General features: G+C 52.3%; 3 protein-coding genes across 3 annotated transcripts, besides 18 other annotated features; all 3 read right to left on the reverse strand.

The window, feature by feature from the left end:
• Positions 1-6,303: a sequence feature (heterozygous, Esmeraldo-like haplotype).
• Positions 3-26: a microsatellite.
• On the reverse strand, positions 169-804 carry Tc00.1047053509391.10 (calcium-binding protein, putative; the record flags this gene model as incomplete). The annotated part of the gene is made up of 1 exon (XM_803213.1): positions 169-804. The coding sequence occupies one exon, from the start codon at positions 802-804 to the stop codon at positions 169-171; it is 636 nt and encodes a 211-aa protein (XP_808306.1).
• Positions 947-968: a microsatellite.
• Tc00.1047053509391.20 (calcium-binding protein, putative) lies at positions 1,111-1,746 on the reverse strand (the record flags this gene model as incomplete). The annotated part of the gene is made up of 1 exon (XM_803212.1): positions 1,111-1,746. One exon carries the CDS (start codon positions 1,744-1,746, stop codon positions 1,111-1,113), a length of 636 nt encoding a protein of 211 aa, XP_808305.1.
• Positions 1,888-1,911: a microsatellite.
• Tc00.1047053509391.30 (calcium-binding protein, putative) lies at positions 2,054-2,689 on the reverse strand (the record flags this gene model as incomplete). The annotated part of the gene is made up of 1 exon (XM_803211.1): positions 2,054-2,689. One exon carries the CDS (start codon positions 2,687-2,689, stop codon positions 2,054-2,056), a length of 636 nt encoding a protein of 211 aa, XP_808304.1.
• Positions 2,831-2,852: a microsatellite.
• Positions 4,851-4,902: a microsatellite.
• Positions 6,304-6,741: a sequence feature (areas merged during assembly that could not be assigned to a particular haplotype. This can correspond to areas where the two haplotypes were merged or to regions with more than two copies in the genome that were merged during assembly.).
• Positions 6,350-8,220: a mobile genetic element.
• Positions 6,355-6,428: a mobile genetic element.
• Positions 6,742-6,926: a sequence feature (heterozygous, non-Esmeraldo-like haplotype).
• Positions 6,927-7,191: a sequence feature (areas merged during assembly that could not be assigned to a particular haplotype. This can correspond to areas where the two haplotypes were merged or to regions with more than two copies in the genome that were merged during assembly.).
• Positions 7,192-8,796: a sequence feature (heterozygous, Esmeraldo-like haplotype).
• Positions 8,221-8,249: a microsatellite.
• Positions 8,221-13,106: a mobile genetic element.
• Positions 8,797-12,522: a sequence feature (areas not merged during assembly with more than two copies in the genome that could not be assigned to a particular haplotype).
• Positions 12,523-12,568: a sequence feature (haploid, Esmeraldo-like haplotype).
• Positions 12,569-15,433: a sequence feature (heterozygous, Esmeraldo-like haplotype).
• Positions 13,109-15,430: a mobile genetic element.

Genomic DNA, 15,433 nt, shown 5'->3' on the forward strand with positions numbered 1-15,433 from the left:
CCCACACACACACACACACACACACAACGACAGTAGAAAGTATAAATGACCATCAACTACATAAAGTGGAGAATGTGCTCCGCCCAGCAAAAACAAGTGCCCCGCCGCATGCGGACACGGTGTTTACATTGGCAACGGCGCGGGCACGTCACTCTGCGGCCGCGAGCTTCACGCGCTCTCCGGCACGTTGTCCGGGTCGCCGTCGGCGTCCAGTTTGACTGCAGAAGCCCACGCAGCAAACTCGTCGAACGTCACGGACCCAGTGCCATTCTTATCGAGCTCCTTGAACAGCGCCGCGGGATCCTCGACCTTGGCGCCCCACGCCTCAAGCTTGGGCACGGCGCGCTTGAGCTCCTCCTCGTCGACCAGCATGTTGCCGGAGGCGTCAATCTCGTCGAACATCACCGTCAGCTCGAAGAAGTCGTAGATGTAGCACAGCATCAGACGGAACTCCAGAAATTCAACAAAGTCCTCGGAGCCCTTGTTCTCCAGCTTGCTGCCCAGGGCCCTCGCCTTGTCGAACGCACGCTTCGTGATGTCGCGCACTCGCGGCGTGAACTCGTCCAACTTCAGCACCTCGAGGCAGCCGCTGTGCACCTCATCGTAGCACAGCTTCCCAGTCTCGTTCTTGTCGAACTTCTTGAAGAGCTCGATGCGGCGCTGTTTTGCCTCGGCGGTCTTCTCACGAGGAATCGCCTGGCGAATGCGCTCCCACGCTTCCTTGCGGTCCTTGGCGTTCTTGCCGTCCTTATCGCTCGCCAACCCCTTGTCGCTCGTCGAGCCCTTCGACCCACAAGCACCCATCTCGTTGCTCTCCTTGACTCGGCTTATTATCGACTGTTGCACAACCTGCGCGCAAGCACACAAACCCACAACAGAAAGAGAGAGGTGGCACCAAGGCCCACAGCGGCACAGAAGACACACAGCAACAAGGGCACAGGAGCCCCACACACACACACACACACACAACGACAGTAGAAAGTAAAAATGACCATCAACTACATAAAGTGGAGAATGTGCTCCGCACAGCAAAAACAAGTGCCTCGCCGCATGCGGACACGGTGTTTACATTGGCAACGGCGCGGGCACGTCACTCTGCGGCCGCGAGCTTCACGCGCTCTCCGGCACGTTGTCCGGGTCGCCGTCGGCGTCCAGTTTGACTGCAGAAGCCCACGCAGCAAACTCGTCGAACGTCACGGACCCAGTGCCGTTCTTATCGAGCTCCTTGAACAGCGCCGCGGGATCCTCGACCTTGGCGCCCCACGCCTCAAGCTTGGGCACGGCGCGCTTGAGCTCCTCCTCGTCGACCAGCATGTTGCCGGAGGCGTCAATCTCGTCGAACATCACCGTCAGCTCGAAGAAGTCGTAGATGTAGCACAGCATCAGACGGAACTCCAGAAATTCAACAAAGTCCTCGGAGCCCTTGTTCTCCAGCTTGCTGCCCAGGGCCCTCGCCTTGTCGAACGCACGCTTCGTGATGTCGCGCACTCGCGGCGTGAACTCGTCCAACTTCAGCACCTCGAGGCAGCCGCTGTGCACCTCATCGTAGCACAGCTTCCCAGTCTCGTTCTTGTCGAACTTCTTGAAGAGCTCGATGCGGCGCTGTTTTGCCTCGGCGGTCTTCTCACGAGGAATCGCCTGGCGAATGCGCTCCCACGCTTCCTTGCGGTCCTTGGCGTTCTTGCCGTCCTTATCGCTCGCCAACCCCTTGTCGCTCGTCGAGCCCTTCGACCCACAAGCACCCATCTCGTTGCTCTCCTTGACTCGGCTTATTATCGACTGTTGCACAACCTGCGCGCAAGCACACAAACCCACAACAGAAAGAGAGAGGTGGCACCAAGGCCCACAGCGGCACAGAAGACACACAGCAACAAGGGCACAGGAGCCCACACACACACACACACACACACAACGACAGTAGAAAGTAAAAATGACCATCAACTACATAAAGTGGAGAATGTGCTCCGCACAGCAAAAACAAGTGCCTCGCCGCATGCGGACACGGTGTTTACATTGGCAACGGCGCGGGCACGTCACTCTGCGGCCGCGAGCTTCACGCGCTCTCCGGCACGTTGTCCGGGTCGCCGTCGGCGTCCAGTTTGACTGCAGAAGCCCACGCAGCAAACTCGTCGAACGTCACGGACCCAGTGCCGTTCTTATCGAGCTCCTTGAACAGCGCCGCGGGATCCTCGACCTTGGCGCCCCACGCCTCAAGCTTGGGCACGGCGCGCTTGAGCTCCTCCTCGTCGACCAGCATGTTGCCGGAGGCGTCAATCTCGTCGAACATCACCGTCAGCTCGAAGAAGTCGTAGATGTAGCACAGCATCAGACGGAACTCCAGAAATTCAACAAAGTCCTCGGAGCCCTTGTTCTCCAGCTTGCTGCCCAGGGCCCTCGCCTTGTCGAACGCACGCTTCGTGATGTCGCGCACTCGCGGCGTGAACTCGTCCAACTTCAGCACCTCGAGGCAGCCGCTGTGCACCTCATCGTAGCACAGCTTCCCAGTCTCGTTCTTGTCGAACTTCTTGAAGAGCTCGATGCGGCGCTGTTTTGCCTCGGCGGTCTTCTCACGAGGAATCGCCTGGCGAATGCGCTCCCACGCTTCCTTGCGGTCCTTGGCGTTCTTGCCGTCCTTATCGCTCGCCAACCCCTTGTCGCTCGTCGAGCCCTTCGACCCACAAGCACCCATCTCGTTGCTCTCCTTGACTCGGCTTATTATCGACTGTTGCACAACCTGCGCGCAAGCACACAAACCCACAACAGAAAGAGAGAGGTGGCACCAAGGCCCACAGCAGCAAAGAAGACACACAGCAACAAGGGCACAGGAGCCCACACACACACACACACACACAACGACAGTCGAAGGTAAAAATGACCATCAACTACATAAAGTGGAGAATGTGCTCCGCCCAGCAAAAACAAGTGCCTCGCCGCATGCGGACACGGTGTTTACATTGGCAACGGCGCGGGCACTTCAGTTTGTAATCTTTTTGTGTTTAAAAAGGTGGTGTGTTGAAGGTATTTATCGCGCGGAGAATCTTTTTCTTGTATTTATTTGATTCTGTTTTCTTTGTTTTCTCCTTTTCTCAAAATTCCTGTATGTTTGATTATCTGTGTAAATTTCTTTTATTTGTTAAGAGCTTGTTTGTATAATTTGCAAAATAAGCTGTACAATCAGTGTTTTTTTAAATTTAAGATTTCTGTTGTTTTTCTAAAACTTAACTTTTTCTTTGTAATTATGCGCGTTATTTTTAATTAAGCAACGGATGAAGCTAAAGTGAAAACGTTTATCCATATAAGCTTCTAAATTTGCTTTCCGTTGCTTGTGGTTGCTTCCACCATAGTAAAATTCATTCTGATTCTTTACTTGATCGATTGAACGATGGTGTTTATTATATCAACAAGATAAAGTTTTTAAAAAGGTCCCCTGCCGTAAATGCAGCTATTATTTCCAATATATGTATGCATATGAAGAGTTTTCCAAACGTCATGTACGTTGTGTTAAAATGATGCTGAGATTGTGCACATGATGTTGCCTATCAAAGGCCATGCTTTTTTTTAACCAGCGTATTGGCAGCAAGAGGCTGGTAACCAGAATAATCGTTGGTGTTTTCCATTAGCATGAGAGCGTATCAACTATGAAGCCGCGGTCAACAAAGTTTTTTTTTTTTTTTACACGCAGTCATCCGCATCGCTGAGGATATTATAACGCTGTCTTTTTGTTGTTGTTGTTGTTCTTTTCACCAGTTTAAAAGGCTCGCTATAATTTTTCTGAATTTCAATACGTCGCGCCTATTCGCCGTCTCAGTTATTTTTCCCTGGAGTATTTGCTGCGTCTTCACAGAATATTAGCTGTAACCCAAAAAGCGTCCCAAAAAATGCACAGCGGCAGACTGCCACAAAGTATTTCTATCCATATTAGAGCTCGAACTGTCGCACAGACCGTTTATATTTTTATAATGGTTATTGCGTTTTATTATTGGAAAAAGTGCAAGCAATTTGTATATTAGCTGAATATTCGGTATTGCATCGAAAGTTTTTTCTAAAAGACATCTCGAGACACCTCAAAGCTCATATTGATAAATTGGTTTTCCGGACAATGTTACATGACTGAACAGATGGATAAAATGGGACTCTTAATTTTCTTCTCAGTTTGCCGGCAACTCATGCTCCCAAAAGCAAATAAATTTCTTCATAAATGCAATAAACTTTTCATTTACCACTTTAAAAAAAAAGTCTCAGATAACGATTATAACCTGAGAATTATAATAATGATCCAACTAAAAAAAAAAAAAATTTCCAAAGAGGATTTATAACGAGTTGTTGAACAGGAAAAGCATCCCACCTTCTATTGATTATTAAAACATCATGCTCTTCGTCCTCAGCATAAAATAAAATTAAATTGCCATTTCAATGCAAAGTCGGAAAAGAAGGTCAAGCTCCTTTTGCCGAAGAGAAATGCCAATTCGTTTTTTAGACCCTTGTGATAATTTCTATTAAAATCATTTGCCGGACCAGTATGGGCGCTGATATCCTTTTTTTGTCTTTTTTTGCAAAAAGCTGACCCTTTTAAAAAATAACTCCCGTGCCAGCAAATAGCCTTTTACAATCCATTTATGTTTGCCTACCAATGTCAGCCGCTAAGTTTTCTCAGTTAAGGGTACATGTTAAAAACGCAGCAGAATAAGGGCCTCACAGTTCAAGAAGAGTTCCATAGCCTGACAGATACTCGGCATTTGCTTCACGCAACTACAGCACGGTGTTTCCCATTACCGGCAAGAATCCATGCATTTTCCTGACAGATGAACCTCAGCCATGCATATTTTCAGACATATTAGGCTCCTTAGCTGTTTTTTTGTTTGTTTGTTTGTTTGTTTTTTTTTTTTTTTTTTTTTTTTTTTTGCGCAAACCTCTCCAGATTGCTGATGTGGCTCCACAATGACAGCATTTCACTGCAATAAATGCCCCTGACCCATCAAGTTTTATCAATAAATGCCCCTCCTAACCTTCATTAAATCACCCAATTTTATTAGCGCAAAAAAATCCCAATACGACACATAACAAACCGTCCCAAAAAGTAACTCGGAACTCCCCTCCTCACTAAAGTTAAAATTTACACACCAATCCCCTAGATCAATCGGAACAGCTAACGCCCCCTCTGCCAGATACATTTATAGGCCCAATCCTCTCTATTCATTAAAGCCAAAATAAACCCAAACCTCTCCTCGTAACATTTTTTTACCTGGTTCCAACAGAATTATGTGACCAGACTATCCGCCATCTACAAAAGCAAGTCCCATACAATTAAAATTAAAGCGGTTTTATACATATAAAATTGGAAAATGTCCTGGTAAAGCAAAAACATTATCAGCAAAAGCCTTGTAATTCATTTAGTCCCTATTTGAGGCAAATGTACAACGGGCTTCGTTCATACACTACTAACAACCAAATAAAATAAATAGATATTATTACAAATGACTATTAAACGAAGATTAATTAGCTATTTAAAAAAAACATTCCCATTTTTTTCCCGCAAGCAAAAAAAGGTGATGCCTTTTTATTCCTCTTACCGGACAACGCTGAACAGTTACTCTTATTGCCAGAGCCCAAATTTCCGTTGCGAAAAAAGAAGCCGGCATTCTGTAACTTTTTCTTCATTGTAACTCTGAGACGTCGGTCCTTCTTTCTCCTATTGTAGCAGAATCTGCAAAAAACTATGTGGTATCGCTCCCCAAAAAAAAACCATCTAATGCATGTTAACAATTTGGTAACTGTCCAGCTTGTAGCTTCATTATTGCCTTTAGGAAATGCCAAACAAACCCCCGGTCATTCTTCGCATAAAATGCAAAGAGTCGCAGCCAGACTTACTTTAAAACAGTTAATCTTAAGTATGATCTTTACGATAAGAAAAAGACATTTGGGTCCCCATGCAAAGTAAAAATGCACCCTTCAAAAGACATTTTGGGTATTGTAGTTTGCTTTGTTGTATATATCTGATTGGGACGGTATTTGCGCTCTAAATCAAATGGCTGTTAAGATCACCCCAACACAAAAACATAAGTTCCGGAAATCCCTGCGCCGGTAAATTCACAGAATTCAAATTTCTAAATGTCGCCTTATCAGTTCACCCCCAGCAATTGCAGGTAAGATATGCTTGAAAGCCAGAATATCCACCTGGGCCGCTGAACGAGTCCTGAAGTTACCAATAATAAAAGCCAAACAAGATAGGAATAAGAAAAGGATGAGCGAAATAAGAGTGAATTCACAATATCCACAAAGTTTAACACCAAGCGAGTGCACATACATGCATACACGCCTCGTCCGCTAGCTATAATCGTGGCCCGCTCACTCTATTCGGATGGGATATATATATTTATTACTTAAGAAGTGGCAGACTTTGGGGTCCTGCAGCCACAAGAACCCGCCGCCCCCCTTCGCCAAGCCCCGGAGTGTAAAAACACAACCGCGGGATATGCCGCGTGCGGGGTTTTCTGCAGACCTCAGGCAGGCAAAGGACGCCTGTACTCTGCGAGGATCAAAAAGTTCGCACATCCGTCGCGGCTCCCGCGCCATGGCGTGTGATTTGGGGCTGTTTTTATTCGCCGCTCCTTGCCGCGAAGCGTTGCCCGCCCAAACGCCGGCGGTGGACGGCGGGATGGCGGAGAAAGCCTATAGGGCCCGTCGCGCCACGCGCGCCCCGGCCCGCATGATGAGGAAAGGCTTCGTCCTCCATTCCCCTCCGGCAATTTTAACACCGCCGGCCTCTGGAACAAGAACGGCCCCCTTCCATGGAGCGACACGTCCGTGACGGCCGCCGCTGTCGCCTTTTCCGTGGGCTTGACGCCCCGCCTGTGACTGCATTCCGGATGGTGTGTCGCGACCCCTCGTCAAAGCCAACCGCTGCCGGCGGAACGTTCGCCGGAGACGTCTCCGGCGCGCTCCCCTGCCGCGGCGCGGCGGCGACCCGCGTTCCGAGGAGCCTTGGCCTCCCGCGGCGCTTTTCCGCCCCGCAATTCTCGAATTATCGGCCAAAACGCCGACACGCGCCGTCGGAGGCGCGGCCCGGAGGGAGCGAACCAAAGACGCCGCCACCGCCACCGCCGAGGCGATGATCTGGAGAATTTCTGTGCCGGCCTTGTGCCCCGCTGGGGGCCGCGCCGTCAAAAGGGATGCCGAGCCTCCCGCGAAAAGGGGCCTCAAAAAGGACGTCTTCAAACCCGGGAAGGGAGCGGCCTCAGCCGTCACAGGCGGGAAACGACGGGATACGCGCGAAAGAGGAGCGTGGCCTGCCCAGGGTTGTTTCGGCTCTTGTCGCGCGGCCACGCGGCCCGCCGTCGTCGCGAAGCGGCGGCCCCGCCCCCGCACGCTCACCGAAAAAGATACTATCTATCTGCCGCTTCTTGCGGACGAAGCGTCCTCGATCACCCCCGCCTTCTTCAACCATCGCGCGTCATCCGACGGAATCCGCCGTGAGCTTCGCGCGCTTGGTCGGGGGGTGGCGGGGGGAGGCGGGGCCGCCCGACGAGCCCCCAAACCCGCACGGGCCCCGCAAGGCGGCCGGGCCCAACCGGCCCTTGATCCACCCCGGATCTGACATGGGCACGTTGACTTGCTGTGGCGGGGTGGCGTGTTCATCTTGTGTGGCCGAGTGCGTCCTTGTCGCGCGTTTTGTTATTTTTGCCGCACGATGGGAATCATGGAAAGACGCCCCCCCGCTCTCAGCCAGGGTTCCTGCCCTTCCGCGGTCTCTCCCTTCACATCAACGCGACCAGCGACGACACCTGGGTCAGCATTGTGGTGTACCTCCCCAAATATCGAACTATGCTCTGGGGAAGATCGAACGGATTGGCGTGCTTCGCCAACTACGAGACCACGTGTGGGTCAAACTGTATGTCTCCACGATTGGAGCAGCGCGCCTCAACGCTCCCTGTTTTATGGAATGCGCCGCGGCATCCCAAGGAGCCAGAGCTCGCCCCACGTGGGCGGCCGTCAGATTCGTGAGCTTTCCGTTTTCTTGAGGTGTCCTGCGTAGCTTTATGGTGTCGGGCGCGTCCTGCCCTCGTGTCCCGGCAGACCGCGAGGCGCGGTGGGGATGCGCCCCGCCGTCTTCGGCGCAACGGACCAATCAAAAGTTAAGGTCCCGTCCGGCTACATTGTGACATTGTTGGGGGTTAAGGCCGCAATCCCGGGCCAACGACTCGCCGTTATCCACGCAAGTTATTTTTTTTTTTTTTTTTTTTTTTTTTTTTCTACTCTTACCAGCGCGTCTAGCTATACAATGCCATCTGAGTGCCGAAGAGGTGGTCGAGCAGCGACAAAAGTTTCCTGCTATAAAGCAACTGCCATTGAGAGAACTTTTCGGTGCGGAGGTCCTGTTCAATGCCCAGCCGTTGGCGCACAGCCAAGGTGCCTGGACATTCTAGAAGCAGATGGTGCAAGGTTTCCTGCGGGCCAATTTGCGTGCTTGTGGAAGCAGGCTGATCCTGCGGCAGCAGAGATCGCCTCCTGGCACTGCTGTTTAGATGTCGTGTGGCGTCTGGGTTGTGTGCGCAGCGACTTCTGTGCTGTGCGGTGCTTCTCCGTGTGGGGAAAATCATGTCACAGAAATCGCATTTGAGCTCGGGAAGCGGTGGAGGATGTTCCGGATGAAATGACCGACAGTGACTGACGAGATTCGAGAATCCCGTCAATATAGAATCACAGTACGGACATTTCTCCTTCCGACGACGTGTGATGGTCCGTCTCCTTACTGGAGAGACGTCTTCCTCCCTTGCCGACGGGGAAAAGCATCCGTCCCCGGTGCAGTTGGATCATTGTTAGAGCGCATATATGCAGACTGTTCTGGTGAGATGTTGCAGAAACGGCATTGGTTCATGCAATCTCTCACAGCCCAGCATAGTCGGCCCCAGAGCTCAGATTCGCCGCACCTTGCCCTTGCGAGGTGAACCAGTTCTTGACGGTGAAGAACTTCCTGAGTGATCAGGTCCTTACCGCTGAGATCTGATGGCCTTGTGCCGCAAAGCAAGTAGCGATGAGTGTCTTGACGAATGGTACTACGCCACTTGTTGGTGAGCTGGGTAGTAAAACATGTCAGCAGATCCGTATGCCATATATGTGCAATTCCATGTTCCGTGTATTGTCCGGTTTCCAAAGTCTGTGTCGCATGCTGATCTGCAGGCTCGTTAACATGTACTTCACAATGTCCGTAACAAAACTGCAGGTACACGGACCAGCCAGCACACGTCAATGTCAAGAGACGCTGCCAGATCCGATCCTCCGTCCAGTCTGTTTGACTGAGCGGGCCCTTGTTTAAAGCCGCAAGAAGAGACTGACTGTCTGTAACCACAAGCAGGGTTTTGTGCCTGTGTTGGATACGAGGGATAATCAGCTTCTCCAGGGCTAGAAGCAGTGCGCGGGATTCCGTCCTGTAGCTGCATGGGCGTGCACCGCAGTTTATACTGGCCTTTTCTATTATCTCCGATGAATTGAGGGATGGAAGCAGGATTCCAACCCCGGCTGACTTGGGAACGTCGACACCGCCATCCGTCGCGAGTATCCACGAACGATGGCTGTGTAGCGCTAGAGCCTCTTCGCTGACTCTGCGCTTTTCCCTTGTCAGCTCTTCCTCGTCAGTTATTGAGTGGTCTATCGGAAGTTCCACGCCAATGGTGACCCGGTGTGCGGAGGCCGCAAACGAGGGGGGAATGGAGCTGCGAAAGAACCGCTCTTCGCGTAGTGAGCTCTGGGTGATGCCATAGTCCTTTGTGTACGCGTCTACGAAGGCATATAGCTCGTCCCGAGATAATGGCGAGATGCGGAAACCTGCGCGAGGCGGTGGCTCAGGCGGAGGTCTCCGCATCCAGTCCATCTGACATGCGCGTGTGTTCTCAAATACGGAGAGCCGTGCGCGCAGGCAGAGGACATGGAGCGGCGGCATATTAGCCTCTAGAAGTGCGGATTCCGGGTCGACAGTGCTCGGAACTCCGATGACAATGCGCGCCGGAGTTGCGTACGTCTTCTGCATTTCATTCTTCGCTGAATCCGTCGCTACTGCCCTTATGAGCTCGCTGCCATAGCGTAATTTGGAAGCACCGTATCCAATGACGAAAGTGCGTAGGTCATGTGGAGATGGTCCCGCCTTTTTATGCGCTATGCAGCGTAGCTGCGATATCCGTTGCGAAGTGGCAGCGCACTGCTTGGTAGCCGCCACATTTAGCGTCAGTCGTGGATCGAGATCCATGCCAAGAAGCTTCGTGGTTCGCGATGCCCCCATGGTCATGACTGGGATTTCACATCCAGCCACTACCAGGGGCCACCTTCCTTCACGATCATAATCTGACTCCGTATGCGTGGAGAGCGTGAACCAAGCGGCTTCACACTTTGACGGGCTAATGGCCAGGCCATTTTCCTGACTCCACGCATGCAGTTTTGTAAGAACCATGTTGGCAGTGGGAATGGCGTCTTCCTGGGACTGCCCCTTAACGATAATAGAGAGGTCGTCCGCATACATGTCTGCTGTGACATCCGCAAAGCTGTTCAGCAGATTGAGAAGTGGGTGTACGTAAAGGGAGAACAAATATGGTCCCAGTACGGACCCCTGAGGAACACCTCGCAGCATGGGACGCCGATCACTGCGTCTGTTACCGACTCGTTTCTTCGCGTAGCGACCACATAGAAAGTTTCTAAGCCACCTTCTACAATTCACCCCCGGAATATTAGCCAGCAAGCGACTGAGGACTCGATGATCTATGGAGTCAAAAGCCTTGCTGAAATCAACCAACACCAGCAGAGTCCGATGGGGTCTGTAGTGGAGTTGATTACCAATACCGCTCTTCTTGGGAAGGTTCACTTGGAAATAATGATTTCTATTATGCTCCACTTCGTGTATCAGGTGTGCCAGCTGCATCGTCGTAGTACGCATACTACGATATGCATACTGGTGGGGGTGAGGCGTCCACACCCAAAGCAATCTCTTCAGTACCATTTTCTCAGCAACCTTACTCACAATGGAAGTAAGGCTGATGGGTCTATATGACTCAAGCAGTTCCGGCGACTTACCGGGTTTTAAGAGTGGGACGATGGTAGCGCGTCTCCACTCAGCCGGGATCGCACCGGTCGTCCAGCTGTGGTTAATGCAACGAAGAAGGAATCGAAGGCCATTGACGAAATATGTCGTAGTGCCTCACTGTAGACTTCATCCGGTCCGGGGGCCTTGCCATACGGCGTAGTACGTAGCGCAGTAAGCAGTTCCGTACAATTAAAAGGTGCATCAAGAGGGGAGTGGAGATGAGCAACTAAACCAGATGTGGTGGCAGCTTCGTTTTTATCCTGTGGCTCGGAACTAGATGAGAGTGAGGAAAGTAAAGTAGATGAAGCGGCAGACTCGTAGTTGTTCTGCGGCACAGAGCTAGAAGAAGTAGAAGAAAATGAAGTAAATGAGGCAGCAGACTCGTAGTTGTTCTGCGGCACAGAGCTAGAATAAGTAGAAGAAAATGAAGTAAATGAGGCAGCAGACTCGTTGTTGTTCTGTTGCCTAAAAAGAGAAGAAACAATGCCCAAAGATGTGTTCTGTCTTTTGATGCCTTTGGAAAACCTTACTGCCTTGTGAGAGGGGTGAAGTGGAAAAAAGATGCGATTGAGAGCATTCGCTGCTCTCCTTGCTGTTTTATAAGTGTGTTGACCATCTCCCAACAACAATGATGTAGGAGGTGGAAGTGATGCCTTTTTTCGTCCGGAAATGTATTTCCATGCGAGTGGTTCGCCTGGATTTAACTTGCTGATGCGACGTAGATACGTGTTGCGCAAGCGCTCTCGGAGTAGGAGGAAGAATTGACTCCTTGTCCGTTGCATTTCTGCCTCACGGTCGGGCATCGGTAACTGTAGATAGCGGGCCTTGCTGTCGGTAGCAATCCGCTCTGCCTCCATGAGAGTGTCGTCCCAAAGCCTGGGACCATCCTTGTGCATGCCGCGGGGGCAATGTCGTCGATACGAAGTAACAAGCGCTCTCGTGAAAGCTTTAATGCCGGTAGACTGCTTTTTGTAGTCATATGCCGGAAGTTGTGCGTCGAAGTCCTTGACAAATAAATCCCATTTGCGCCTCTCCCAACTGCAGAATATCCAAGGTGCCGAAGGTATGGTATCCATAAATGCCTGATGCAGCGTAAATGTTAGCATGTAATGATCACTAAGCGGCGACACAGAAGCTGACCAATCTGACACAGTCAAATGCTTTGACCATGCCAGATCGATACAGGATCGTTCTCTTGTGCCACGAGCATACGTGATCTCACCAGGGGTGTTAACCAAGGTGAGTCCCGCATCCGTGCACAGTTCTAAAAATTCTGCGGCAACCTCGCTTGGAGAAGACTCCAAGAATGGCTCCCACTGTGGATGATGCATGTTGAAATCCCCACACAGCAGGAGCGGCGACGAGGCTGGAAGGCAGGTTACTAACCGCCTGAAGGATTGCGTTACTTGCGGTGGTGGTCTCATATAGGCACTCGCTACGATAAGATCACGGTTCTGGTCCAGAGCAACCTGGACCACCACCACTTCAAGGCTGGTGCCATGCTGGGGGATGGTGAGGGGTATACGCTTGGAGCGGAGAGTTTTCCGCACCAGCACCGCCACACCACCTCCCTTGCCGATGCGCGACTGTGCATAGAGCACATAATCTCCAGTATGCATGCTGGCGATCTGCTCCGACGACTTCCAAGTCTCCTGGATGGCTATTATGTCTGCTCCTTGCACCATTAATGTTGCGAGTTTTGACGGCGTGAGGCAAGAAACGTTCATCTGGAGTACTGCTATGGGGCCTGGGTTCTGCTCAATGTCTCCGCTTAGCAGTAGCTTTTGTCGTTGCGCGTCACATACGGCACGCAAACAGTATGTATAGCGCTGATAAGCGCCGATGGAATTCAGCAGCGGATGGAAATACCGCTCCGCGGGCAGCCATGTACATGGCTCCATCTGGTGCCCTTCCGACCCGTTTGAGCGGCGCCTACTGCCTCTCCGCGTGCAGCGGATGGGCAGCAGGCGCTTAGCTTCCTCTCTAGCAAAGAGTACTAGACCCTGGCACCACGTTGAGGTGGCCGGCTGAGCAAGGCAGAGTTTGAGGTCAGGCGAGGGGTCATCATTTCTGGAAGGGGGCGATTGAGCAACAACTACGCCCACGCCGCCGTGGACGTGCAGAATGGAAGCGTTCAGCCTCATTCGCAGGTGGAAGAGGCGCGTAACAACCTATCGGTGCGCGAATCTAACATTGCGGTTGCCGGCGGCCTTCTTGCAGAACGAGAGTGCGCGCTTGCCGGACGCGAACAGCAGTTGGAGGCGACCCGCACCCAACTACAGGATCGGGAGGCACGCATTAGTGCTAAAGAGGCGCGGCGAGCCGCGTGGGAGGCGGAGACGGCAGGCCGGGAAGAAGCCCCCGCCACTCGGAGAGGTTCGACAGATAGACCTGTCGCGTGTCAAAATAAGGCCGAATATGGCGTTACCAAAAAACCGCATTAAAAGCATTGCTTGATGGCTGTGGGCGCGCCGTCACGCACGGCCCAACGAACTCCGGCGCGAGAGAGACGGCAGGTTATTCCTCCAGACGTCTCAGGGCAATTTTGGTGGCCACATTTCCATCCCTCGATGCCTTTGCCCTCCAGCACTTCTCTTTGGACGATCATTCCGCTACAGAAGAAGAGGGACGAATGTTCCGCGCATTCGGCGTCACCACTTGGGCCCCGCGTATATGGGATGAAGGCGTTTCCGAAGTCTTTTTAGACCTCCGGGGCGCATACAAAAATTTGAAACGTGCAGAAGACCAGGCCCAACTTGTATTTGACAGCTTGGTTGCGTGGATCGATGCGCTGGAAGCGGAGCGGGATCCCACCGATCGCTTCATGAATTTGGGAAGGATCTTACTGCATGCATTCCGGATGCAGCTCATGATGGCATCCGACCCCGGCATCCCGCTCTTCAACATTCTCGCCCGTCTTTACACAGCTGTTCGCCAGACGGACACCTTTGCGAGGGCAACCCAGCCTCCCTTGGAACGACGAGGGACGCAAATATCGTTGCGATGCCAGTTATGTCATGTTTATGGACACGTAACATCTAAAAGCAACGTCCGAAACGCAACTGGAGGAAGTTACTCGCAGCGCGGACGGCCGTTAAGAAACGGCGAGGAGCTAATTGCTGCTTCTTATGAGGGCGAACGAAGGCAGCCCCATCCATTCCACCACCCCCCACCAGTCCTCACAGGCGTTGCACGGAACCGCCGACACTTCATCCGATCTCTTGAATTGCCCGACGCAATCATCGAGAAGGGCGATGAAGCTTATCCGCCAACGGCGCTCGACTGTGGTACGACGAATCACCGACATCCCCGCTTTGGGCCAGCCACACGAAGAGAGCAAAACGAGGTCGCTCGAGAGATGTGGGCGCCGTCAGCGTGGGAGCAGGGAATGTCCCTAGCGGGGCAATTTGCAGCCTTTTGCTGCACGCACGAACAGCCGACCAACGAGGAGAGCTGCGCGGCCTTTTTGATGGCAATATTAGATGTGGCGCCATCGACCCGACTGCAGTACGCCAGGATGCGTCGGTCCATGTTGGAAATGAATCGAACCCCGCTGGGCATGATGATTTTGGGGTTACAAAATATCGCGGCGCAATCGGAGACAAAACAGGTGCGCCCCTTGACAAAGGAAGAGATGAATCAAGTTATCCGCAGCCGGACCGAATGGAGGGAACGTGTTGTTTTCCGGCTTGCGTGGATAACGGCGAGTCGTTGGCCCGGGATTGCGGCCTTAACCCCCAACAATGTCACAATGTAGCCGGACGGGACCTTAATTTTTGATTGGTCCGTGGCGCCGAAGACGGCGAGGGCGGATCCCCACCGCGCCTCGCGGTCTGCCGGGACACGAGGGCAGGACGCGCCCGACACCATAAAGCTACGCAGGACACCTCAAGAAAACGGAAAGCTCACGAATCTGACGGCCGCCCACGTGGGGCGAGCTCTGGCTCCTTGGGATGCCGCGGCGCATTCCATAAAACAGGGAGCGTTGAGGCGCGCTGCTCCAATCGTGGAGACATACAGTTTGACCCACACGTGGTCTCGTAGTTGGCGAAGCACGCCAATCCGTTCGATCTTCCCCAGAGCATAGTTCGATATTTGGGGAGGTACACCACAATGCTGACCCAGGTGTCGTCGCTGGTCGCGTTGATGTGAAGGGAGAGACCGCGGAAGGGCAGGAACCCTGGCTGAGAGCGGGGGGGCGTCTTTCCATGATTCCCATCGTGCGGCAAAAATAACAAAACGCGCGACAAGGACGCACTCGGCCACACAAGATGAACACGCCACCCCGCCACAGCAAGTCAACGTGCCCATGTCAGATCCGGGGTGGATCAAGGGCCGGTTGGGCCCGGCCGCCTTGCGGGGCCC

The sequence above is a fragment of the Trypanosoma cruzi genome, genomic scaffold (genome assembly GCF_000209065.1).
Source record: "Trypanosoma cruzi strain CL Brener 1047053513573 genomic scaffold, whole genome shotgun sequence".
In the NCBI taxonomy this organism is placed as follows: Eukaryota; Euglenozoa; class Kinetoplastea; order Trypanosomatida; family Trypanosomatidae; genus Trypanosoma; species Trypanosoma cruzi.